The sequence below is a fragment of the Dasypus novemcinctus genome, chromosome 21 (assembly GCF_030445035.2).
Source record: "Dasypus novemcinctus isolate mDasNov1 chromosome 21, mDasNov1.1.hap2, whole genome shotgun sequence".
NCBI classification, from domain to species: Eukaryota; Metazoa; Chordata; class Mammalia; order Cingulata; family Dasypodidae; genus Dasypus; species Dasypus novemcinctus.
The window spans coordinates 23,095,210-23,120,301 of NC_080693.1; the positions used below are offsets into that span (position 1 = coordinate 23,095,210).

The 25,092-nt window shown below is 43.1% G+C and overlaps 2 protein-coding genes across 2 annotated transcripts in view; one reads left to right on the forward strand and one right to left on the reverse strand.

Annotated features, from left to right (window-relative positions):
• Nucleotides 1–25,092, reverse strand: part of GLP2R (glucagon like peptide 2 receptor) — a 139,229-nt gene that overhangs the window by 75,475 nt on the left and 38,662 nt on the right. The window contains exons 3-4 of the mRNA XM_058283482.2: nt 12,990–13,111; nt 12,243–12,406 (exon numbers count right to left, since the gene is read on the reverse strand). The gene's annotated coding sequence lies outside the window, so the exon portion shown is untranslated. The remainder of the gene's footprint in view (nt 1–12,242; nt 12,407–12,989; nt 13,112–25,092) is intronic.
• Nucleotides 17,397–18,131, forward strand: LOC131275124 (histone H3-like centromeric protein A; the record flags this gene model as incomplete). The annotated part of the gene is made up of 1 exon (XM_058284975.1): nt 17,397–18,131. A coding segment is annotated over one exon (294 nt), but the record flags the coding sequence as incomplete, so codon positions are not given.

The window sequence follows — 25,092 nt, forward strand, 5'->3', positions numbered from 1 at the left end:
GTGGATATTCATGGACTTAACTCTTTCAAGAGAATTATGTGTCTAAGGCAGAGACTCAAATTTTGCCCACCGTGTGCCACGTGGATGATACACACAAGTGAAGCACTCCCTCCCCACCTGCCCCGCGACCCCCCGCCCCAGGAGTAAAGAAATAGGCTGGTTCCAGGCTCTGCCCTATCACTGGTGCATCAACAGTTAAGTCCTCCTTTTTCTTACACACCCAAGAAAGCATGATAGAAGGCAAATGACTAGGTCCTAGTATCACAGATCATTTAATTCACTTTTTAATTCACTTTTTAAAACCTTACAATTTTTGTTACTTTCCCTCTAACCAGTAACAAATTATTTGAGATTATTATCCCAATGGATGCTGTTTCAAAAGCTGAGAATCACTGTTTTAAGGTTCTCAGTATTAGTGTGGATGAGCTGGGTTATGCCAAGATAACAAACAACCCCCAAATCCCAGTGGTTCAAAGCAACAAATTTATTTCTAGCTCCTGCTATGAGTACTTCTCAGGTACACAAAGGGTCTCTCCTCACTGTGCCATTCAGGAACCTAGGCTGAGGGAAACTCGGTCTCACCCTGTGCTTCTGTGATCTCGGAGGCAAGGGAAAGAGAGCAATGCATTGGCTCTTAAAACCTCTGTCCAGAAGGGACCCACCTCACTTCCTCTTATGGTTCATCAGCTGAGAAAGTCACACGGCCACGCCCGGGTTCATTAGGGCTTGTACCATGCTCCATTGGGAAGGGCACCATGTACCTGGGAAAAATGAAAGAGTCTGTCATACTTCCCATTCCTCGTCCAAAATGTCCTGGGATACAGTTCTGGAGCTAGAAAGACGGTGTGCCCCTAATTGTTAAGCTTAGCCCTACCTGTGAATACATTCTCCATATCGCTTAGGTGAGATGTGTAGGAGTTTCCAGAGTACAATACCAAACAAGCTAAACACCTTTATTATGCTTCCATCCACCAGCACCTCACCATCAAGATGATGTTTTATTGTTTTTGTTGAGGTTGCAGATAAAATGAGAGAGTTATTTATGGTTCTTCCATGAAGTCAAATTCAAAATGTAGAACCACAGGTCCTTCCATGTGCCCCATAGTTTTACATAAGGTGGAAACCGACACAAGGTGAGGTGACCAGCTCAAGGTCACACAGTTAATAAGAGGTAAGGCATAGTCGGAAGACCCTAGCGTCCACTCTCTCTCTCTTTTAAAAAAAAAAGATTCACTTACTTTATTTCTTTCTCTCCCCTCATTGTTTGCACTTGCTGTTTGCGCCTCTTCTTTTCTAGGAGGCACCGGGAACCAACCCGGGGGTTTCCCACATAGTGGGCAGGAACCCAGCCACTTGAGCCACCTCTGCTTCCCAGAAGCCACTCTTTTTTTTTTTAAGATTTATTTTATTTATTTCTCTCTCCTTTCCTGCCCCGCCCCCCAGTTGTCTGCTCTCTGTGTCCATTCACTGTGTGTTCTTCTGTGACCGCTTCTATCCTTATCAGAAGCACAGGGAATCTGTGTCTCTTTCTGTTGCATCATCTTGCTGTGTCAGCTCTCCGTGTGTGCAGCACCACTCCTGGGCAGGCTGCGCTTCTTTCGCACTGGGCGGCTCTCCTTATGGGGCGCACTCCTTGTGCATGGGGCTCCCCTATGCAGGGGATACCCGTGTGGCACAGCAGTCCTTGCGTGCATCAGCACTGCTCATGGGCCAGCTCCACACGGGTCAGGAGGCCTGGAGTTTGAACCACGGACCTCCCATGTGGTACGTGGACCCTCTATCAGGTGAGCAAATCCTCTTCCCCAGAAGCCACTCTTAACCTCATGCTACAACAACACAGTGGATGGTCTCTACGATTTATGATCCAAAAATACTGGTACAAGCTGGATACTGCCATAAGCAGACACACAGCAACCCGCCTGGAACTCACAGAGAAGGGTAGGGTACAGAAGGACAGACCGCATCCTCAATGCAACTTCCCACAGCCTGAGACTTCTGAGAGTGTTTGGGAAACAGGAGCTGCTCCCAGGCCTGCTGGGCGAGTCCTCATGAGTGTATCTGGGCACCTGCCACCAGCTGCCCTGGGCAGGGTGTCCATGTGCTAGCCACAGCCCTGTGGCTGCCAGCTCTGCACAGCTAGGCAAGTCAAGTACAGGCGCCCACGACAAGCATCTCTGGGATGGGCTTTAGAAGGCTGATGTCCAGATAAACCCCCTCTCCTTCGCTTAGACTTTAGCCTCCACTTTCTGTAAAATGCTAGTTTCTTTAAGTGAAATCATTCCTGCAGAGGATAGCAAACACTACCACTCTAGTAGAAAGGAGCTTCTCAAGCTTTTCTGATAGTTTAATAAAGGTAGCAAAAAGCATGCAAGATGCAAGTACTAAGGAAAAGAGAAATTGAAGAAAGGGGAGAGCAAGGCTTTAACTAGGAAGGAGGCAAAATGTGTTGCCCACACAGGTTCGTGGAGAGAAGAGCTCAGAAATATTTTTCCTACTTGGCATATATGATAAAGTGTATACGGCTATTCCATACTTTTTAATTTTAACGAAGAAAGAATGAGAATTCTGTATTTGCTGCATGCTTTTTCTGTAAACCTATAATTCTCCAGTAGAAGAAAAAAAAATGTTAAGAAGATATTTTAAATATAAGTATTGTATTATTTTTAAAATATATTTTCTTTGACATTTCCTAACTTACACTTATAGTAAAGTCACTTTGGAAGGATATTTTTAAAAAACAGAATAAGGGGAGTGGGGGTAGCACAGTGGTTGAGCACCTACTTCCCATGTACGAGGTTCTGGGTTCAATCCCTGCTACCTCCATAAAAAAATAAAGGGAAAAAAATAATTAAATGAGAACACAGTTGAGTGGAATGACATCTTATCATACATAAGTGGAACAAATGTTTGAATTCTTCTGCTTAAAGTAAATTGCCTGGCACTTTTGTTTCTAAACGTAAATATTGCCAAATGTGCAAGTCTTGTTGCAAGCAGTGGTGTACTGTGAGTTTCCTGATATGTTCAGTTAAATATTTGTAGATATTTCTCTTATGTTTTAAGCTAACAAGTTAATAAGGCCACAAGTTGCTAGATACATAATTTGTGCTTTGGGGAAAAAAAATGGGTCATCCAATTCTAACAACCCTAAATATGTCCTAGCTCAGATTCATTTTTAAAAAATATATGAAGATATTTAGTAAACACATCATCTCTCAAAAATAAATGTTTCAAATAAAAATACTCAACTGCTTATATTGAACTATATATGTTGAACATATTCTGTCTTAAAATAAAGGGAAAGAATCCTGCTAACATTTTCATACTTGGGGTTCAAGTTGAGCACCCGCCTAACAAATGTTAGTTTCATGACATTTTCCTGCTTTGTTGTGCCAAGCATATTTGAAGAGATATAAAATGGAGTTTTGTCAGAATAAGCCCAACCCAGAGAAGGTGTGCTGGGGTTCTCTGGGCAGTTTCCTCACCTAGAGCGGGGGGTTTGTGCCCAGCCACCTCTGGCCTCCACAGATGTGTGTTTTTGGACCTGGCTCTCCACTGCATGAGGGTGGCCACATCCTGTGTGATCACAATGCCACGTCAAGGTTCCTTCCTAGAGAGAAGGGAATCGCATTCTCAAGTAGCACTCCCAGAGAGATGCTTGTTTAATTCTCTTTTGGAAAAAACAACCTGTACGAAGAAGCCAAGGAAGGAGCACTACCTGGAGGCAGGTGAGAAAGGGCTGGTAATGAGGAAAGCACAGCTGGCATTTGGGGAGAGAAGCTAATTATCAGGCAGACACCGGGCACAGCAGAAGCCCAGCCCTCACTGAGGCTCAAGTCAAAATCGATTCTCTGCAACATCTTCTGGACTCCCACGGCACTTGGTCTCGTTTTAGGCTGTTTAAATGCCAGTTTAAGGGAAGTATAACATGCATACAGAGACATAGATCACAAGGGTACAGCTTAAAGAACTTTCAGAAAGTGAACACACCTGTTTCACCTGCCCCCAGATCAAGAAACAGAAACAAGGCATCTCATTTTTACCCGTCTTTGCTATTAAGATAGGCCCAGCTGGATTTTAATTATCCAGTATATTAAAACAATTTCTTTATATCTGTTCTCCTCTTATAGACTGTATATTTCCTTATGGCAAGAACTGTTTTCTATACCTCCAGCATCTTGAACAATGGTTGGCAAGTAGAAAAACGTTCAAAATTAGATAGATAATGGATGGATAGGTGGATAGAGATAGATAGAAAAATAGATGATAGAGTGACAGTCTGAGATTATTTTATGAATACCTAAAAGAGAAAGATTAGGTTTGTTAACTAATCTATTCCTCTGGGTGTATTAGATTCAGCTAATATGTCTATCATTAAATTACCTGTTAAGATTAGTGTTCCAGACAACATGTCATTTCTCCTGGAAGTGAGGATTCAGACCTTCTTCCTTTCATGGTATTAGCAAAATGCTAGAAAATGAGGTCACAACTTTATTAGATGCCAGGCTAGTATGGCAATCCACAACTCCAACCATATGCCTGGGACACCCTCCAGGCTCCCAGCCTGCTTTAATTTGCTGGACTGCTGAAAGCACATACCATAAAATTGGTTGACTTTTAAGAATGGGAATTTATTAGTTTATAAGTTTTCAGTTTTGAGGCTGAGAAGAATGTCCAAATCTAGGCATCATCAGGCAAAGCTTTCTTTCCAAAGACGGGCTGCTGGCGATCCTGGACTCCTCTGTCACATGGCAAGACGCATGGCGGCGTCTGCCTGTCTCTCCCTTCTCTTCCGGGTTACGCAGCTTTCAGCTTTTTGTTTCTGAGGCTTTCTCTCCCTCTCTCTCCATATTCACCCCATTTATAAGGGACTCCAGTTGGTGGGAGATGTTCGGCTTCTTCCACATGACAGCTTTTCAAACACCTTTTGGTCTTGCCTTGCCTTGTCTTGTACTGTCTTTTCTCTTTCCTTATTCTTTTTTTAGGGTGCATTACAAAAAGGAAATGAATCCTTGTGGATATACCAGGTATGCTGGGGTTTTGATTTCTTAGGGACTGAGCTGCTAATGAACCCATGATTGCCACTCCCAGGGCAGCTCATGGTTCACAGAGCACAGCCATGCCCTTTATCCCACCGCTTCCCAAGGTTCCGTCTGCCGGGAGATGACTGTGAGAGGTCCACAAGCAAAGTATGTTTCTTTTAATTATTATTTTTTGAATGTGTAACAGACAATAATATAACCAGAATATCACCAAATTTACTTTTTAAAAAGTAATTTAGCTTTTTAAGGAGTTTGTTTAAAACAATATTAACTAACAGTAGAGGTGGTGAGCAGAAATATAAAATATTGTGATGTGTTCCTCAAATGACTGCAGTCTGGGAAATCCTGCATATCTCATGGGATTGCCAGCACCTCACACGGTATGTCTTATCATCGCCACTTATAAGTGATAAATATGGGAAGCAGATGTGGCTCAAGTGGTAGGGCTTCCGCCTACCATATGAGAGGACCCAGGTTCAATCCCTGGGACCTCCAGATGAAAAAGAAGAAAAAGCGTGCCTGAGTGGCAAGCCAGTGCCCATGTGGTGAGCCAAGTGCCCACATGGCAAGTCGAGTGCCCACATGGCAAGCCGAGTGCCCACACAGAAAGCTGAGTGACCATGCAGGTGACCGAATGGTGAGCCGAGTGCCCATGTGGCAAGCTGAGTGAAATGTGGTGAGCCAAGTACTCGTGCAAGTGCGAGTACTCATACAAGTACGTGAGCCGAGCGTCTGCATGACAAGCCAAGTGCCTATGTGAGTGCCCATGTGGTGAGCCGTGCCCGCATGGCCAGCCAAGTGCCCATGTGGCAAGCTGAGTGCCCATGCAGTGAGCCAGTGCCCACACAAGTGAGTCACGCAGCAAGATGATGATTCACCAAAAGAGTGATAGAGTGATGAAGGGGAGAGTCAAGGTGAAGCACAGACAGAAACCAGAACTGAGGTGGCGCAGCTGACAGGGAACCTCTCTCCACATCAGAGGTCTGAATCCTAGAGGAGAAAAAAATGAGGAGAAGACAAAAAGAGAAATAGATACAGAAGATCACACAGCAAATGGACACAGCAGGGTGGGGGAAGGGGAAAGGGGAGAGGAAGTGGGAAGGGGAAGGAAAGTGGGAGGGGAAGTGGGGCGGGGGAAGAAGTGATAAATCTGAAAGTCAATGAAGTAGAATGTTACATCCTAAATAAACAACCAGGGAAGTGGATGTAGCTCAAATGGTTACGTGCCTACTCCCCATGTACAACGTCCTGGGATCAATCCCCTTACCTCCTAAAAAAAGTAAAATAAAATAAACATGGCTAAATATATGGATTTACCCAACCAAAAGAGTATGCTGGTAAACCTCTGAAGGCTGAAGGCTAGAAAGTGACATGACTAGATTTGTATCTGAACCAGTCAGAGAGGGCAACACTGGAGGCCAAAGGGACAGTTAGGGCCCAAGTGAAGAGTCAGTTTGCTGATGCAAAGTAGCAGAACTCTGTTGGCTTTTATAAAGGATATTTATTTGGGGTAGAGGCTCACAGTCACAAGGCCATAAAGCATAAGTTCCTTCCCTCACCAAAGTCTATTGGCACATATTGGAGCAAGATGGTTGCTGGTCTCTGCAAGGGTTCAACCTCCCTCTTCTTCCTAAGGCTCCGTGGTCTGAGCTCCTTCAGGCTTTTCTCTCTCCCAGGGCTGCTCTGCTCTCTCCACACGGTCAGCTGTAGACTATCAGTCTCTCTCTCTCTTCCCCAGAGCCTCTGCTCTGTCTATTGAGCCATGTCTATTCATCTGTGCTCTTCTCCTGTGTGTCTACTTCCCAGGGTTCCAGCAGCAAAAACTCCTCCTAACTCCTCTTTAGTTTTCCCTGTGAGTTCCTGCCCACCAGGGGGGTGGGGACCCAACATCCCACCGACATGGCCCAGTCAAGCAAAAGTGAAACCTCTGAATCCAATGCAATCTAATATGCCCAGAGGAATAGACCAGTTTACAAACATAATCCAATATCTATTTTTGGAATTCATAAATAATACCAAACTGTTACAGATCCGAATAGACATTTCTCCAGAGAATATGCAGAAAGGGCGAACATGCACTTTGAAAGGACACTCGATATCCTCTGCCATCAGGGAAATGCAAATTTAAACCACAATGAGATACTTCACACCCACTACAACACCTGGAATAAAAAATAAGTGTTGGAGAGGATATAGGGAAACAACACTCTCATACATTGCCGGTGGGATTGTAAGGTAGTGCAGCCACTTTGGAAAACAGTTTGGCAGATCCTCAAATTGCTAAACATAGAATTACCATCTGACCCAGCAATCTTGCTCCAAGGTATATATGAGAAATGAAGAAAGAACGTCAGCAACAAAATGTCAGCAACATTTTTCACAACAGCCCAAAAGTGGAACAACTCAAAAGCCCATAAACAGATGAATGGATAAAAATGTGGTATATCTACAAAATAAAATATTATTCAGCAACAAAAAGAAGAGCAAAAACATAGATGAACCTTGAAAATATTATGCTACAGGAAAGAAGCCAGTCACAAAAGATCACAGGTTGCATGATTCCATTTATATGAAATGTCCAGAATAGGAAAACCCATAAAGAAAGAGAAAAGCGTTCTGGCTGCCAAGGGATGGGGTAGAAGAGGTGAAGAGAAGTGACTACCACTAGATATGGTTTTATTTGGGGGTGTGGTAGGTTGAGAATTGTGTACCCCAGTTTGGTTATGTTCTTGGTCTTGGTTTACATTCTGGTGCACGTGCAGCCATTGGGAAAAGGATTTCTTAGAGCTGTTGCTTCAGTTAAAGGATGGCCCAACTGAATCAGGCTGGGCTTTAATCTGGATTTCTGGGTCCTTTGTAAAAAGAATGAAATTCTGACCCAGAGAAAGAAAGCCATGGAAAGAAGTCAGAAGTCAACGGAACTGGAAAGAAAAAGGAGAAGGCCTTGCCATGTGCATTGCCATGTGTCAGAAAAGCCAAGGACCCAAGGATTGCCCGCAGCCAGCCCTAGAATGCCACAATCTTTGGGGAGAAAGCACCCTGCCTCTATTTTGGACTTCTCCTATCCTAAAAACTGTGAGCCAATAAATTCCCATCGTTTAAGCCAAGCCATTGTATGATATTGGTAATTGCAGCCGTGAAACCAAGACAGGAGGTTATGAATATGTTCTAGAATTGATTGTGCTGATAGTTGTACAACTTTGAGTACACTAAAAAACCCTTGTACTGTGTACCCTTTAAATAGGTGAATTATATGGTGCATGTATTAATATTACATCTCAATAAAACTGGCAAAAAAGAAAGAAGACTGAATAGTTCAAAAACAACCTTATTTAGTTTTCCTCAAAAAAAAAAAGAGGGCTGAACTAGGGCAGTGGTAACAGAGATGGAAAGGAGAGGGATTATCAGCACTGGAGGGGAATGGATGGAGGAGCTGGAGGAAGAAGGACCGAAGCCTCAGATTTTTGGACTGTAGCCTCAGATTTTTAGCCTTTGAAACAGGCTGTTGGAGACGTCCTCGCCTGAGGTATGGGAGCAGAGTAGGGCTGACGAGCAGGAACAGAACGAGTACAGCAAGGCTGCTATTAGGATGGAAACACGTTCTCCAGCAGGGGGAACGTCTAATCCATTAGCATCGCCAACGCCGAGGCTTGCCTGACTGATTGGCTCTCCGTCACCTAGGACCAGGCCACAGAGCTGATAGATGCCATTACGTGGATGAACCTTGAAGACATGTTGAAGGAAATAAGTCAGACACAAAAGGAAAAATACTGGATGATCCAACTGATACGAAATAATTAGAATATGCAAATTCATAGAACCAAAAACAGGAATTCAGGTTACCAGGGGCAGAGGTGGGGAACGAGCAGTGAATGCTTAATTGGTACAGAGCTTCTGTTGGGCTGATGGGAAAGTTTTGGTAAGGGATGGTGATGACGGTAGCACAGCATTGTGAATGTAAATAACACCACCCAACTGTATACTTGACAGGTGCTAGAATGGGAACATTAATGTTGCAGATTTATTGCCACAATAAAAAGAAATGTTTTAAAGAATAAATAAATAATATTTACAGGCAGCTCCAACAGTCTTCTGGAAACAAACATTAAACTGAAATCTGGAGTTCTTTGCTAATGGTAAAGTTCAATGATTCACAATTTTCAACAGTATAGAAAACCACATCCCAAAGGTCCACGTGATTCTCGGAAGGGGTGCAAGGGTTGCTAGCGTGCCAAGATAGGTGAACACATTTTCAGCTGCATCTGCTTAAACAGAGACGGCTATTGACTACTGCAGGAGACCCAGATATTTCCCTTTATTTTTTTAAAGATTTGTTTATTTTTTTATTTCTCTCCCCTTCCCCTTCCCCCCAGTTATCTGCTCTCTCTGTCCATTTGCTGTGTGTTCTTCTGTGTCCGCTTGTATTTTTGTCAGCGGCACCAGGGGGATCTGTCTCTCTTTGTTGCGTCATCTTGCTGTGTCAGCTCTCCGTGTGTGTGGCGCCACTCCTGGGCAGGCTGCACTTTTTTTTTCACGTGGGGCGGCTCTCCTTACAGGGCACACTCCTTGCATGTGGGGCTCCCCTATGCAGGGGACACGCCTGCGTAGCATGGCACTCCTTGCGCGCATCAGCACTGCACGTGGGCCAGCTCACCACATGGGTCAGGAGGCCCTGGGTTTGAACCCTGGACCTCCCATGTGGTAGGCAGATGCTCTATCCATTAGGCCAAATCCACTTCCCTTGTATTTCCTCTTTTTATAAAGACTTATCTTTAATAAAGAACTTGAGAATTGTCCATTCACATCTTTGGCCACACGCAATCAAGATAACTAAAAATTTATATTGACTAATCTCAACCATGCCATGAGGACATTATAACATCAATACTATAACTTTAAGTCTTGCAATGTTCATCTAGAAAATGCTTGTTGGACGTTTTCAAATGCATAATTTCAACAAATAGCCTTATTTAAAAATACCTTCATCTCTGCCTCCGGTTGTGGGGTTAAACACCAGGAAACTAAGTTAAGGAATCCTCGACACCAAGAGGGTGGGGATCGATTTGACCCCTCCCTCTTCATTTTAGGAGTTTAGCCAATGTCTTCTGACCTGAAAATCATCAGGTCCAAAATTTCTTATTCTGTCATCCACAAGACCCATTAAACTGGCATTAAGATAGTGTCCATGCCACCAAAGCCACATGCTAGAATGCTCACAGCAGCACTCCTCTCGGAATAGTCCCACACTGGAAACTCCAGATGTCCACTGACAAAGGGATGCATTTTTTTTAAGGTGTGGTATATTCACACAATGAAAATGATCTTCAACTTCACACAAAAGTCTGAATGAGTCTCACAAACATAATGTTGAGCAAATAAATACCAACTTTGGGACTCCATTTATATATATAAAGTTCATATAAAGTTTTTAAAAAGCAGACAAAATTAGTATATGCTTTTAGAAGTTGGAAAGTAGTTACCTTCAGTGGCTGGAAGGAGACAGGAGTGGAGGGTGTTACTGATGACCGATGCCCTGCTTCTTGGTCTGGGTACTGGTTACACGGGTAGGTTCAGTTTGTGAAATTCATCAAGCGCCACACTTACGATACGTGCACATTTCCATCCATGTATTTCCATCCATGTAAAAAGTTTTTTAATGTTCCCCAACCTTGATAATTTCCAAGGAAGAAATGCAGTGTCCCCCATCCCCGCCCCCATGCGTTGTACCTTGTCCCCTTCTCCATCAGCTCGCTGACCCTTGCGACACAAATTAGGATGTTGTCACTGTTAGTCACCTGGTTTGTGATAGTCTGAGTACTTGAACTAGTTTTTAGTTTTCCATGTCTTTCCATTTCTAATCCTACTGAGTTGTCTTATGTAATTAAAATATTTAACATTTGGGATAAATTCTTGGTATTCTTCTTCTTGCGGCCAAGAACTATGCTCAGTTAATGATAGGTGGTATCATTTTCACCCTCCCAACAACCCTGCAAGATGAGGCTGTTATGCCCATTTTGCAGATGAGGAAGCTAAGGATCACAGAGGAGAAATATCTTGGTTAGCAAAAACACTCCCAAGGCTGGGCTCTTTTCAATATTCAGTGTGATGCCTCCAAGTTCATTCTGCAACCAGCTTCGCTTTCCTTAACAGTTTTTCAGTGTATTGCATCTCCAACCGGAAAGGAACAGCCAGATGGCTCGCCCCCATACTAGTTCCAGCTACCTAGAAGCTACCTGATACAAATGTTACAGGTCAGGGAGGTTAGTGCTGGAAACCCCAAGTCCCGTGCTCTAATTTTCAGCCCCACACTGCAGAGAAAACCTCTAACAGTCAGGCAAGCCAGAGAGCTTTAAAGGCCCTGGCAGGAACTCTGAAATCAGACCCGGCCAGCATGTGTCCCTGAATATCAGAATTAGATGCTATATTTACTCTGAAAAGCCCTTTAGTGGAACTGAGAGTTATAAATAGCCATTAGGGCCCAAGCAAGGGCCTTAACACATGGATTTCCTTCCAAAAATGCAGAGCCGTTTTAAGTAAATTTGTTAATTAACCTTTGGGGAGGGCAGGCCCCCTGGATTCGGCTTTGTTTTTGGAGACACCGTGAGTAACCTATTCTTCGCGCGTTTGGGGAGCAGCATGCTCACTGGGTGTTCAGCTTGGAAGCTTGCACAGAGCCAAGCTCCCTGGAGAGGAATGTCTCGGGCTTGGTGCACCAGTGAGCATACCCATGCAGCCTTGCTATGGTGATCAGGGTCTCTTTGCAAAACCCATTCTTTTCCACCTTGTTTGTGCCCAGAACAAGATGGGAGTCACGGCTGTGCTCATGCTGCCCCTGCTGCTCCTGGGAATCAGCGGCCTCCTCTTCATTTACCAAGAGGTGTCCAGGCTGTGGTCGAAGTCGGCCGTGCAGAACAAAGTGGTCGTGATCACCGATGCTATCTCAGGACTGGGCAAGGGTAAGCTGGCTTCTCTCCCACTTATGCCCGGCCCTGCTCAGCAGGACAAGAGGCGGCCGGGTGGCACGTGGGAAGCCTGCTAGGCAGTGGTCAATCCTGAGTTTTCTTCCAGCATCTGTCGGTAACCAGCAAGTTCCTTCTCTTTGGAGGTTGCAGCTTCCTTGCCTGATAAATGAGGGGATTGGAATATCTGGGGTTGCAAACAGCCTACGAGACAAAATTGGTCTGCAAGTGTGAGTTGTCTTACCTTCCTGGGATTTCTGGAAGTTTTGGAATGGAAAGCACTTCCTAGTTGGGGAAATGCAATGATTATGAGCCCAGACTTGTGAGCTGGGTTCAAATCGTGGCTCCAACACCTACTAGCTGGGCGATTTGGGCAGTGACTTCACTTCTCTGCCTTGGTTTTCTCATCTGTAAAGAGAAGATAATAGTCACCTCTACCTTATAATGTCCATTGTGAGAAATCAATGAATTAATAGATAGAAAGCCCCTCAGAACAGCCACTGACACTAGAGTGGAAAACAGTCAAGTGTTAGCAATGATGCTGAGGAATGATTTTAGGCAGAACATGTGTGCTCCAGGGTGCCATGCACCCACTTGTCCCAATTTGTATCTCACTTGCTTGCTTCTCTCATTCATATTGCATCGTAGCCCTGAAGCCATCTGCATTTGCAACCCCTAAATTAGATGGTCTTGGAGAGCATCCGTGGATGGCCTCCATGAGATGGGAAGGGCATGTCCCAGTCTTGGAAGGTTCTAACATTTCAAACAATGGTAGTGCAACCCCCTATGTTATATCATTTGGAGGCAATTTTTGCTATTGTTTTGTGAGTTTTAATCAAACCTAGAGCACACACATCCAAACATCCATGGGGTCACTGGACAGCATTTACTGAGACCACCAGGTCTTGGGCACTGGGTGAGCATCACCCCTTCTGAAGAGTCCTCCTGGGATTTACTCTCATGGTGCTGCCATTGCAGGAACATCTGTTACCTCTCATCTCGGCATTGTCCTTGGAGTGTGGGCTCATTCTCTCTGGCATTCCCAATGGGAGATAATCTGCATGCTTTGAGGATGGGTTTAATTTCCGTGGAGGATCAACTTGGGTTAACCATCTAAGATAAAACAACAACAAAGTGTAAGACAGATGGATAAGTTCTCTGTGTGGCTCCCAAATGGATTCCAGAGGCAACCCCCAAAGAGGAGACATCCAGCATCATTAGAAGCAGGACTCAAAAGAGGTGGGTGAGGAGGATGCCACAGGGCAAGCCAGTGCATGCACATTTGTCAATCAGACCAGAAACAAGTCAGTGGAGAGTAGTGGTTGTGCTGGGGAACTGGAAGGGAGACTCCTCAGAGTACAAGTCTTTGGGAAAACCTTGTTCTCCAAAGAGAGCATGCTCATCTAGCATGAGGCAAGGCTGCAAGTATGCTACCCCAGTGTGGCCTTCACCATGAACCTTCCTACTACCTTAATTCCTTCTTCCCCTTGGATGGTTGAGGAACTGGCCTCTTGTTCTAAACACACCCCCATTAGCATCCTTCTCACATTGCCCTGTATTTTTAAAAATTTATTATTTTTTTAAGATACATAGATCACACAAAATGTTACATTAAAAACTATGAGAATTTAATACAAAATTAAAATTAAAAAATAAAATAAAATAATATGTATATTAATCCCCCCAAAAAATAAATATATCTAACAGGTTCCCATATATCCCACTTCCCAATCCCCCACTCCTCCCACATCGACGACTTCTTTCATTAGTGTGGTACATTCATTGCATTTGATGAGTATATTTTGGTGCATTGCTACACAGCATGGATTATAGATTATGTTGTAGTTTACACTCTCTCCCAGTCCACTCAGTGGGTTATGGCAGGACATATAATGTCCTGCATCCATCAGCCATGTGGGATCTAAGCCGCCTCTCGATTTAGAGGTGGAGTGGACATCGCCATCCCAGGGTCCTCAGGATGGAGGAATGAAATATGAATTAGAGTGGACTCTACTCTACTGGTATTCCACTGTAGAATTATTGTGACTCTAGCTATGGAAGAAATTATATCATTGATGTGCCCTGTATTTTTCATGTTTCTCAGTTCGTCCCTTAGACACAAGCTCCCTGACGGTGGAGCCTGTGTATTGTCACCCTGGTAACCCCAACACATTGTTCAATCCTTGACATATATTAGACACTCAAGAAAAAACACATTTAATTAATGAATAGCCTCTAAAAGTTGTTTGATGAGGGCAGGGCCTTGTTTAGGTAAGTATGTCCTTGTATATTTGCTTCATTGATTTCTAACTTGATTCAGGCATGATCCAATATGAAATCTGTATGATTTCAATTATTTTAAAACACGTTGAGGTTTGTTGTATGGCCTGGGATACAGTCTCTCGGTGAATGTTGCACGGGTGCTTGAAAAGAATGTGCCTTCTGTTACTGGGTGGAGAATCACACAAATGCCACTTAGATCCTATTGGATGTTGAGGTTGTTCAGTTTTTCTATATCCTTCCTTGCTGGTTTTCTGTCTAGTAGTTCTATCTATTGCTGAGAGATGCATATTTGTTTCAATAGTTGCATTTTTTCAAAAATCTCCTTAGGTTATAGACACACATTGCACAAATCAGGCACCCAGGCAACTCATCTTTAGGAGCAAGATGGTATTTTCAGAGGAATGTGGCCTAGTCTCTGTAATGACTACTGTCACTGTTGGGTTTTTGGTTTTTTTTCCTTAAAAAACAATCATCTGTATCTTATTGACCCACCCTGAAAAGAAATGCAAAGCAGAAAAAAGAAGTCCAAGCATTGAGAAGTAACTTGAGAAGCTGGCGGGTGTGACCTTAAATAAAAGCTTAGCCTGGCCCTGCTGACCATATAAGTTCTTTTTTTTTTTTTTAAAGAAATTTTATTTATTTTTTATATATTTTTTAAATTGGAACTGTGCATTTATTAATGATGCATGGTATTGGCATTCCAGTTTAACAGTAGATCATGTTCCATGTTATCCAATGCATTGTATTAAAGTTAATAACCCCAAGTATTAATAACATTTTATTAAGGGAAAACTGAGTGTAAAATCACTGATAGGTTACTGGAAAAGTGACAGCAGCCCTCAGAGTATGAAACCACAGACAACACTAAGAAGAACAAACATTATTGAAGATGAAATTGGCAAAGCAAAACCAGAGGATATTTGTCAATATTAGGTAGCAGTACTTTCCTTTTTTTTAATTTTTATTTTTTTATCTTTTTTTAAAAATTTTATTTATTCATTTTTTTTAAAATATTACATTAAAAAAATATGAGGTCCCCATTCACCCCCACCGCCCCCACCCCACTACTCCCCCGACAGTAACACTCTCCTCCATCATCATAACACATCCCTTGCATCTGGTGAGTACATCTCTGGGCATCGCTGCACCCCATGGCCTGTGGTCCACACCATAGCCCACACTCTCCCACGTTCCATCCAGTGGGCCATGGGAGGACATACAATGTCCAGCAATTGTCCCTGCAGCACCAACCAGTACAACTCCAAGTCCCGAAAACGCCTCCACATCTCATCTCTTCCTCCCATTCCCCGCACCCAGCAGCCACCATGGCCACTTTTTCCACACCAATGCCACATTTTCTCGATTATTAACCACAATAGTTCATGAACAGAATATCATTAAGTCCACTCTAATCCTTACTGTATTCCTCCTTCCTGTGGACCTTGGCTTGGTTGTGTCCATTCCACATCTATGTCAAGAGGGGGCTTAGATTCCACATGAATACTGGATGCAATCCTCCTGCTTTCAGTTGTAGGCACTCTAGGCTCCCTGGTGTGGTGGTTGACATTCCTCAACTCCATGTTAGCTGAGTGGGGTAAGTCCAATAAATCAGAGTGTAGGAGCTGAAGTCTCACACAGGTTCTAATTGCACCTTTTCTTGCATCCATAGCAAGAAAAGGGAAGGGCACATATCTGTGCAAGCACATAGCAGACCCCAGGTACCAGGGACCCACTGAACCCAGTGAGGAACACGGGACAACAGTGGGAAGTCCAGAGCCAAGTTTTTTTCTTACTAAGGAAATCCAACTAACCAACAAGGATCAGGACACTTAACCTTGTAACCAAACCCACACAATCCACCCAAGCCGGAAATTGTGCCATCTTGTACCCAGTGAGTCCGCAGCAATAGTGACAATCAGACTAGTTAACTGCTGGTACGTGAACTACCCCAGAAAGTACCAGCCGAAAGTCAGCCCACCTGTGTTTCATTGCTTCTAAGACGCACAGTTTCCCACCCTTAAGCTTTTCAGAAATTGGAATGATTGTCCTACAATCAATACATCTTACAACCCCCACAGACCATCCTTTTGCATTTTAATATCTCTGAAGTTGAGAAGCATCTTACAATCAATGGCATCTTAGATTTGATGAAATATGGAAGGACTCAATTTAGGTTTTTTGGATGAAGAAAGAAAGAGCTTGGTGCCAATGTGCTTGACATAAGATAAATACTGAGCTAAGTCGTTAAAAAAATAAAAATAAGAATTCTTGGGCATACCCGAGGTCTGACTTCAGCAGAAATGCCCCATTTTTGCCGTGACTCTGGGTTCACACAGAGACTATAAGCAAACCATGGCATCAGCCTGCCTGGCCGTTTGAGAAAGGCATGGCGTTAGCTGAGAAGAGGGAAACAGAGGGAGGGGAACATTCCTGGCTGCCTCTCCCAAGGAGGTCAAGACCAGAGGTTTGGTCTGGTTCCTTGCTGAACGTTCCCACACCTACCCCAGGACCAGCTGGCAAATATGTTCCCATCGTCACAAAAGGGAGGGAAGGGATGAGTGGGCCTGGACACAATTATGCTTATGATTCTTCTTTCTCAGCAGCAGGGGGATTGGCTAGGAGGCAGCGTGATGCAGAATGAGGCACCCTGACCTCAATGCCAAGCTCCTTGGGTTCAAGTCCCAGCTCCACCACTTACCAGCTCTGGGGCTCACCATGTCTTTAATTTGGAAGATACAACCATCATGCCTGGCTTACTCCCAGCGTGGCTGCTACTGCCACATTGAAATTCTGAAAGAGGAGGCTGCTTCCCTCTCAAATTAGGTTTCCTTTAGTGAATGCTGTTATTATAAAAGCCGTATATATTAAAAAGAATGGTTTAAATAAAAAGAATACAAGATAAAAAATAAAAATAAAATAAAGATAAAAAGAATATAAGAGACTCCTAGAGCCTCACTCAACCTTTGCAAACACTTCGTTCCCTTTCAGCGCCTTTGCTTACGATGCTGAAAGGTGCCTCCAGTCACTGAGGAAGCACGGATCAAGTAGTGAGACAGCCACCTCTGCCTCTTCCAAATTGATTCAGAGTGCTTTCTTCCATTGACGTGGTCTGTGGAGATATGGGGTTCTGAAGGAGATCAAAAAGCTTCAGAAGAGCACAGATCTATTGATAAGGAAGCGGCCCTTCGGCCTCCTGGTAAGAGAAATACGCGCTAAATTCACTCGCGGTGTGGACTTCAGTTGGCAATCCCAGGCCCTGTTGGCCCTACAAGAGGCAGCAGAAGCATTTCTAGTTCATCTCTTGGAGGATGCCTACCTCCTCTCTCTGCATGCTGGTCATGTCGCTCTTTTCCCCAAGGATGTGCAGCTGGCCAGGAGGATCCGAGGCATTGAAGGGGGACTTGGCTGAGCTCCTGCAGCCAGTGTCTCTGTAAGCCTTTCCTGCTTACCCAGAGAGCAAGTGGATTTTGGAGGAAAAAAAAAAAACACCACCCAGCTTCTCATGGCAGGAGTTGAAATTTCTCTAAAGGAGTTTCCCTTCTCTATCCTTAGCCCGTTGTCATCTGGCCTTCCCTTTGTTCTTCAGAAAAGGCTGGACCTGTTTTTAACTTTATGCCTGGGGCCCAATGCTAAGGCCTTTTTGTACAATATTAAATAAAGATATTTCTCTATTAAGTAATGACCAGACGACCTGAATCTCTGACAGATTTAAATTTCTCCATATTTTAAGGACCAGATGAACTCATTTTGATTAAGAGAATTTTTTCTTACTTGTGAAAACACATTGTGAGTAAATGTGTTAGTAGAATTTCAAGAATGATACCCAAGACTCTCCCTAAAGCCGTGACCAGATCCCAGAGTCTGAGTGCTGCCTGCAGCCAGCCACTCAGGGCAGTAGTGTGTGTGGCCACGTGGCTTCGCTGTTTTTTTTTAAAGAAGGAGATGATTTAAGATTGCATGGCTTTCCTCTGCAACAGAGGTAATAGAGGAAACAATCAACCCAATTCCAAACACTTCAAAATTATTTTCAGATAAAGAGTCTCCAAGGTTGACTTCAGTTCACAAATTGTTCGTATGACTGTTTTAATGATTTTGAAGACATCAAATTTGCTGGTTAATGAAGAAGAGGACATTTACTTGTTTTTGACCTTCTGTACTGCTTACAATTTTTACAATGTGAATATTTAATTTTATTTAAAACATAAGGCAAAAAAATTTGAGATGACCACTGCAATCAGCTGCATGGAAAGGTCCAGTATGTCTAGCATGCAAATCTCCATCTACCAGATTAATCTCATCTTTAGTGGTGACATCAAGTTCTTGAGTGGCCTGTGCCTGTCAACAAATGTGGAAATGTATAGCTTTCCAAAAACTTAGTTGAGGTTGAAATAGAAAATATTTAAGGCTTAATCTTCCAGTTCCTTCCAGAAATTCCTGTTAATGTCATTCAGAAATTCTAACCTGTAGAACTTAACATTTTATTCTTATTTGTAAATCAAGATGTGTAATAATTTATACTTTGTAATTTTGTATAGCTCATTGTAGAGAGGTGATAGAAATAATTCTTTAATGAAAAACCTTAAAACCAAGATTGTTATACTTTTTACAAGTATGTTAGAATTAAATTCTATACTTGCATTTTACATGTTTGCAAATTTAAACGAGATTTGAGCAATATTTGTGCCTCCAATGGAGTGAATATGACCAAATAAAAATGTTGCCTTATTACAACTGTAAGCAAATTTAAAAGATTTCCAGAGAAATGAGAAGTGCCCCCCAAAGATTTCAGATTTTGTGCACGGTAAAAATGATTTGTGATGGGGGGACTACTTTCTGTCTTTTGAGAGATGTTGTTGTTGGGAAGTAATGGGGGAGGCGCTATAGGGAAGCTCAGACCAGAGCCAAAGGAGGGGGTGGCCTATGGAAACACAATGGACAGCAGCAAAATAGCAAAATAGCAGGAACTTGATTGGTGGCCAGAGAGCAGGGATGGCAGCTTGGGGACATGGGATAGGGATGGGGGGGCTGGAAACAGGAGGGCTGGGCTCCAGACAGAGCTTGGGCACAGCCCAGGCCGTGGGGTCCTGCCTTGCTTCCTTTAGGGTCTTGCCTGGTCTTAGGGGAGCTCCAGAGCGGGGACAAAGGGCCAGCTCCTTGGTGGGGTGAGGAGAAGGCCCAAGGAGGCACTGCAGCTGGGAAGTGTCGACATCGGCACTGGTTGCTGCATTCTGGGAAACTGAGGACTCCTAGGTGGGGAAGGACCTCAGAGGCCTGGGATTCCCCAGAAGTCACCAGGTGGAGCAACAGACCAGGAAGAAGGAACTTCCCATGCAAGTGGGTCCAAGGGCATCCTGGAGCTGAGGGAGGCCCGAGACCTGTGAGTGGACCCAGCCCCAGCCCCAGGTGGGCTGGCCAGGAGGCACCCCAAGCACCCTGCAGTTGAATTTCCTGTCCGTGGGTTTTGCCTCCCTATGATTGGATGCTATGTCTACTTACACCCTACTGTGCTCTCAAGGCTGGGGCATCTCACCAGCCTTGCAAACGAAAACCCACAGCTCTTAAGTTAAAACACGGGCAAAAAATACTTGATTAAGTCGGGGGAGAAAACACATTTCATGCAACATAAGGAATGGCCACCAGATGTCACTGTGGCCCCAACCACATTTTATAGCTACGTGGCTCCACTGAAACCCTGCAAAGCATGACACTAATAACCCCACATAATAAACATTTGGTTTCACAAAATTTCAATGAACATCCCCTTCGAAGATCTCAATTGGTTTTCACACCAACCCTGAGTCTCTGAGAGGGTTTATATTATCAAATCCATTTTACACATGAGAAAACTGAGGGTGATGATTCTCAGCTTTGGGCAGGTGGGGAGCAACTGAGGGCAGTGTAACCCCCAGAGACCCAGAAGGACTGGGCTTTAGGGGCCAGTGACGGTCCTCAGACCACTGAGTGACAGCTCCGAGACCCTGCAGAGCCTGAACCAGCCCTCACTACTCCATGCAGTGGGAGCAATGGAAGTGGTTTTATCTCCAATGTCAATAAAAATTTTTTAGTAGAGATATGTTTTTTCACTATAGAAATGTATGGATTTACAGAACAATCATACATAAAATACAGGGTTCCCACATACCACCCTATTATTAACACCTTCTTTTCCTTTTTAAAAAGATTTATTTATTTATTCCCCCCCCTTCCCTCCTCCCACCCTGCTGTTTTTGCTATCTGTGTTGTCTTCTCTTCTCATTTTCTCTCCTCTAGGATTCACCAGGATTGGAGACCTCTGATGGGGAGAGAGGTTCCCTGTCAATTGTGTCACCTCAGTTCCTGGTTTCAGCTGCGCTTCACCTTGACTCTCCCTTTGTCTCTCTTTTGATGCATCATCATCTTGCTGTGTGACTCACTTGCATGGGGCACTGGTTCATCATGCAGGCACTCACTGGCTCACTGTGCAGGCATGCTTTCTCTTCTTCTTTTTCACCAGGAGGCCCCAGGCATCAAACCCAGGTCCTCTTATATGGTAGGCGGAAGCTCTATCACCTGAGCCACATCTGCTTCTCTAACACACCTTTTTATAATTGTACTATTAACTATAGACCATGGTTTAACTTAGGAGTCACTTTGTGTTAGGAAGTTCCAATAAAAAATTTTATTCTACTAACCTCTATACAACCTAAACTTTCCCCTTTTAAGCACATTCATATACATAATTCAGTGCTGTTACTTAGAGTCACAATGTTATACTACCATCACCATCATCCATTACCAAAACTTTTCCATCATCCAAATAGAAATTCTGTACATTTTAAGCCTTAACTCCTTCCCTACCCCAACTCTGTTCCCTGGTAAACTCTATTCTAGATTCTGACTCTTTGAGTTTGCTTATTCTAATTATTTTATATCAGTGAGAGTATACAATATTTGTCCTTTTGTGTTTGGCTTACTTCACTCAACATGGTATCTTAAGGCCCATTTGTATGAATGAATAAACAAAATGTGATACATACACACAATGGAATATTATTCAGCTGTAAAAAGGCATGGAGTTCTAACAATTGTGACAACATGGATGAACCTTGCAGACATTTGATTTTAAATAGCAGTGAATACTGATCATGCACCAGATGCTATGGATGTTGCAAAAATAAATTATGACCTCAAAGAGATCTCAAGGAGCACAGACCTGATCCAGCCTTGGCCACCAATTCACTATGCAGCCCTGAGACAGTCACTTGACCTGTCTGGTCCCTCGTTTTCCTCTTCTTCAAAACAAGAGCCTTAGAGTAGACTGATCCTAAGGCCTATTCTAAAAGTGATTTCATTGTTAACAGAATGAAGCCACAAATTGCCAGAAAATATTTGGGAATCAAGTATCTGAGAAAGAACTTGCACTCAAAATATATAAAGAGTTCTCAAAACTCAATAACAAACAACCAAAATTTAAAATGGGCAAAAGATTTGAACAGACAGACATACAGGTGCCAAATAGACACGGAAAAAGATGTTTAACATATTAGTCAATAGGGAAATTAAATTGCAGCCACAGCGAGATACTACTATACACATATCAGAAGGGCTAAATGTAAAAGACTAACTATGCCAAGGCTGGTGAAGATACAGAGGAGCTGGAAGTCTCACATACTGCTGGTGGAAATGGAAAGTGTACAACCACTTTGGAAAACAGTTTGACAGTTATTTAGAAAGTTAAACATTTATCTGCCATATGACCCTGCCATTCCATTCCTATCAATTTACCCCTGAGAAATGAGAGCCTATGTCCACACAAAGACTTGAGCACAAATATTTATAGTAGCTTTATTTGTGATAGTCAAAAATGGGAAACAAACCATTCATTAAGAGATATACACTGTGGTATATCCATGATGTGGAATATTATCTAGCCATAAAAATGTATCAACTACTGATACTCGCATTAGCATGGATGAGTGTCAAAAAAATTATGCTGAATAAAAGTAGCTGGACCAGAAAATGTACATCCTGTATGATTCCATTTATATGAAATTCTACAAAATACAAATGAGTCAATAGTGACAGATTAGTAATTACTTGGGATGGGAGTGGGGAACAGCTGTGAGGAGAGATTACAAAGGGACATGAAGAAATTTTGGGGGCTGATGGTATATTCATTATAACGATGGTGATGATGGTTTCATATCAAAAGATATCAAATTGTATACTTTAAACATGTAGTGTTTATTGTATGACAATTATAATCCACTATGCTATTTTAAAAACAAAAAAAATGTTTTAAAATTTAGGTAAATACTTGAGAAATTGGAAATCCACATTACCAAAATAACCCACAGATTACTTTCTAATAGCAAAGGGAAAACTGAAACTGTACAGTGAAATCAAGCAGGCATCACCTTAATCTCTTCGTTAAGGTCAGCATCACAGTTAGGTCGACCAGATGTCACATGTTTATGACAGTTGCCACATAAAACATCCAGTATTATATATTAGGTATACTAACCTGAACTTGAAGTCATCTAAACTAATTTTCTTAACTTGAAAACATCTTAGATCTAATTCCCAGGTACAAAAAACACAGATGATAAAGGAACAAGCCAAGGGACCCTGAAGAAGCACCATGTAGATACTGGGGCATGCTGTTTCATAACTGGTCCAGTCTCTTCAGCAAGTCAGTGTTGTGACAAAGGGGACTGAGCTAAAGTGGAAGAGCCTTAAAGGATCTAACAACTAGAGGCAAAGCATGGGCTTGGATTGGGTCTTGGTTAGTACAAACTTTCTGTAAAGTACATTGAGGAAAATCTGAATATGGACTGAGTTACTTGAGGAGATGGAAAGGTACTGACATGAGAAGATAGAGAACATTAACCATAAAAAATAGGGTATGGATATGTGGGAATACTGTATATTGTATATATGAACTACTGTGATCTAAAACTCTTGTGAAGATAAGCTTAAAAATTAGAAAAAAGAAAAGAAAAAGACAGGATGTAGACACTGAGGAAAAGACGTCAGTAGTTGCCTTGCCAATTTGCATACAGGACAACACTTATTGCAGTGATGGAAGGCAAAACATCAAAAACAAAGCTTTTGCATTTTTAAATTTTTTGATACCCCAATTTATTTTACCTTAATTTTTCCAAATTAATATGTATTCTATATCTAACCTTTAAACTCATTGCTATATTCCATTTTACTATTAAGGGAACCTGGCAATATATTGGGCTTCACTTTTCAGGAAGTTTTGGATCACAGAGAGGTCCAACAATGGCAGGGGAGGAATACTGGTGTGGAATGTTATCGACAGGGGACACAGGGTTGGCAGGGAGTTCTACAGGGCATATATCTAGGGTACATAAAAATGTTTGGATATTTTCATAGTGGATACAATTAAAAACAACACCTGAGGGAGTGCTGAGTTCCTAGCCAGGGGAGCTCTATCACAGTCCCTAAAGGAACAGCAACAATCCCCCAAGTGCAACGGCAAAGACCAAAAAAGAAGGAAGGTTCAACAATGAGCCCTTGATACTAATGATTATGCTTGTGAGCCTGTGCACCTGAAATAAGAACAAGGCCTAGAGCTGTAGGGTGTCTAAGAGTTCCCTTCTGAGAGCCTCCATGTTGCTCAAATGTGGCCAGTCTCGAAGCCAAACTCAGCATGTAAATGCATTGCCTTCCCCCCACTGTGGGACATGACTCCCGGGGATGAGCCTCCCTGGCACCAAGGGGTTACTACCAAGTACCAGCTGATGATGTAACTAGAAAATGACCTTGAATAAAAGGGTCAACTTGGACCAGCAGAATATCTCAATCTACATATAATATCAGGAGTTAAAAATGCTTTTTGACCTGAATCAAGGGGGAAATGGAAAGGACAAATGAGTTGATATGGCTATGAGTCTCCAAAAAGAGCCGGGAGGTTATCAGAGGGGTTGCCCTTATGCACACCTGAGCAGAGTCCCAGAGACTGATTAAGTAGATATAACCCCAGGTATTGGTTCTTCTGAGGGCTACAGAGACCCACAGGTTCTATGGTCATGGCAGATGGAGTTCAGTGCCATGTCAGTTGGCCTACTTTGGAGTTTGTGTTTCTGTGTGATGGAGCTAGACTCAGATGTGATCTTTTTTCACAAGCCTTTCCTGTTACTTTTACCAGAACTGTAGTTGGTGCTAGGGTTTAATATATACCCAGGGGACCTGAATCTCTGGACTGACCATGTAATAGGCAGGCCCTGAGCCTCAACAGACTTCGCTCCTACACTCTGGTTTATTGGACTTATCCCACTCAGCTAACATGGAGTTGAGAAGGTCAACCACCACTCCATGGGGCCAAGAGTGCCTACAACTGAAAGCAGGAGGATTGCATCCAGCATCCATGTGGAATCTAAGCCCCCTCTTGTTACAGATGTGAAGTGGACACAACCATTCCAAGGTCCACAGGATGGAGGACTAGAGTATGGATTAGAATGGACTTACTGATAATCTATTCATGAACTACTGTGATTAGTAATCGAAGAAAATGTGGCATTGGTCTGGAGAAAGTGGCCATGGTGGCTGCTGGGGGTAGGGAATGGGAGGAAGAGATGAGATGTGGAGGTGTTTTCGGGACTTGGAGTTGTCCTGGGTGATGCTGTAGGGACAGTTACTGGACATTGTATATCCTCCCATGGCCCACTGGGTGGAATGTGGTAGAGTGTGGACTATGATGTGGACCATTGACCATGAGGTGCAGCAGTGCTCTGAGATGTATTCACCAAATGCAATCAATGTCTCATGATGATGGAGGAGATTGTTGTTATGGGAGGAGGAGT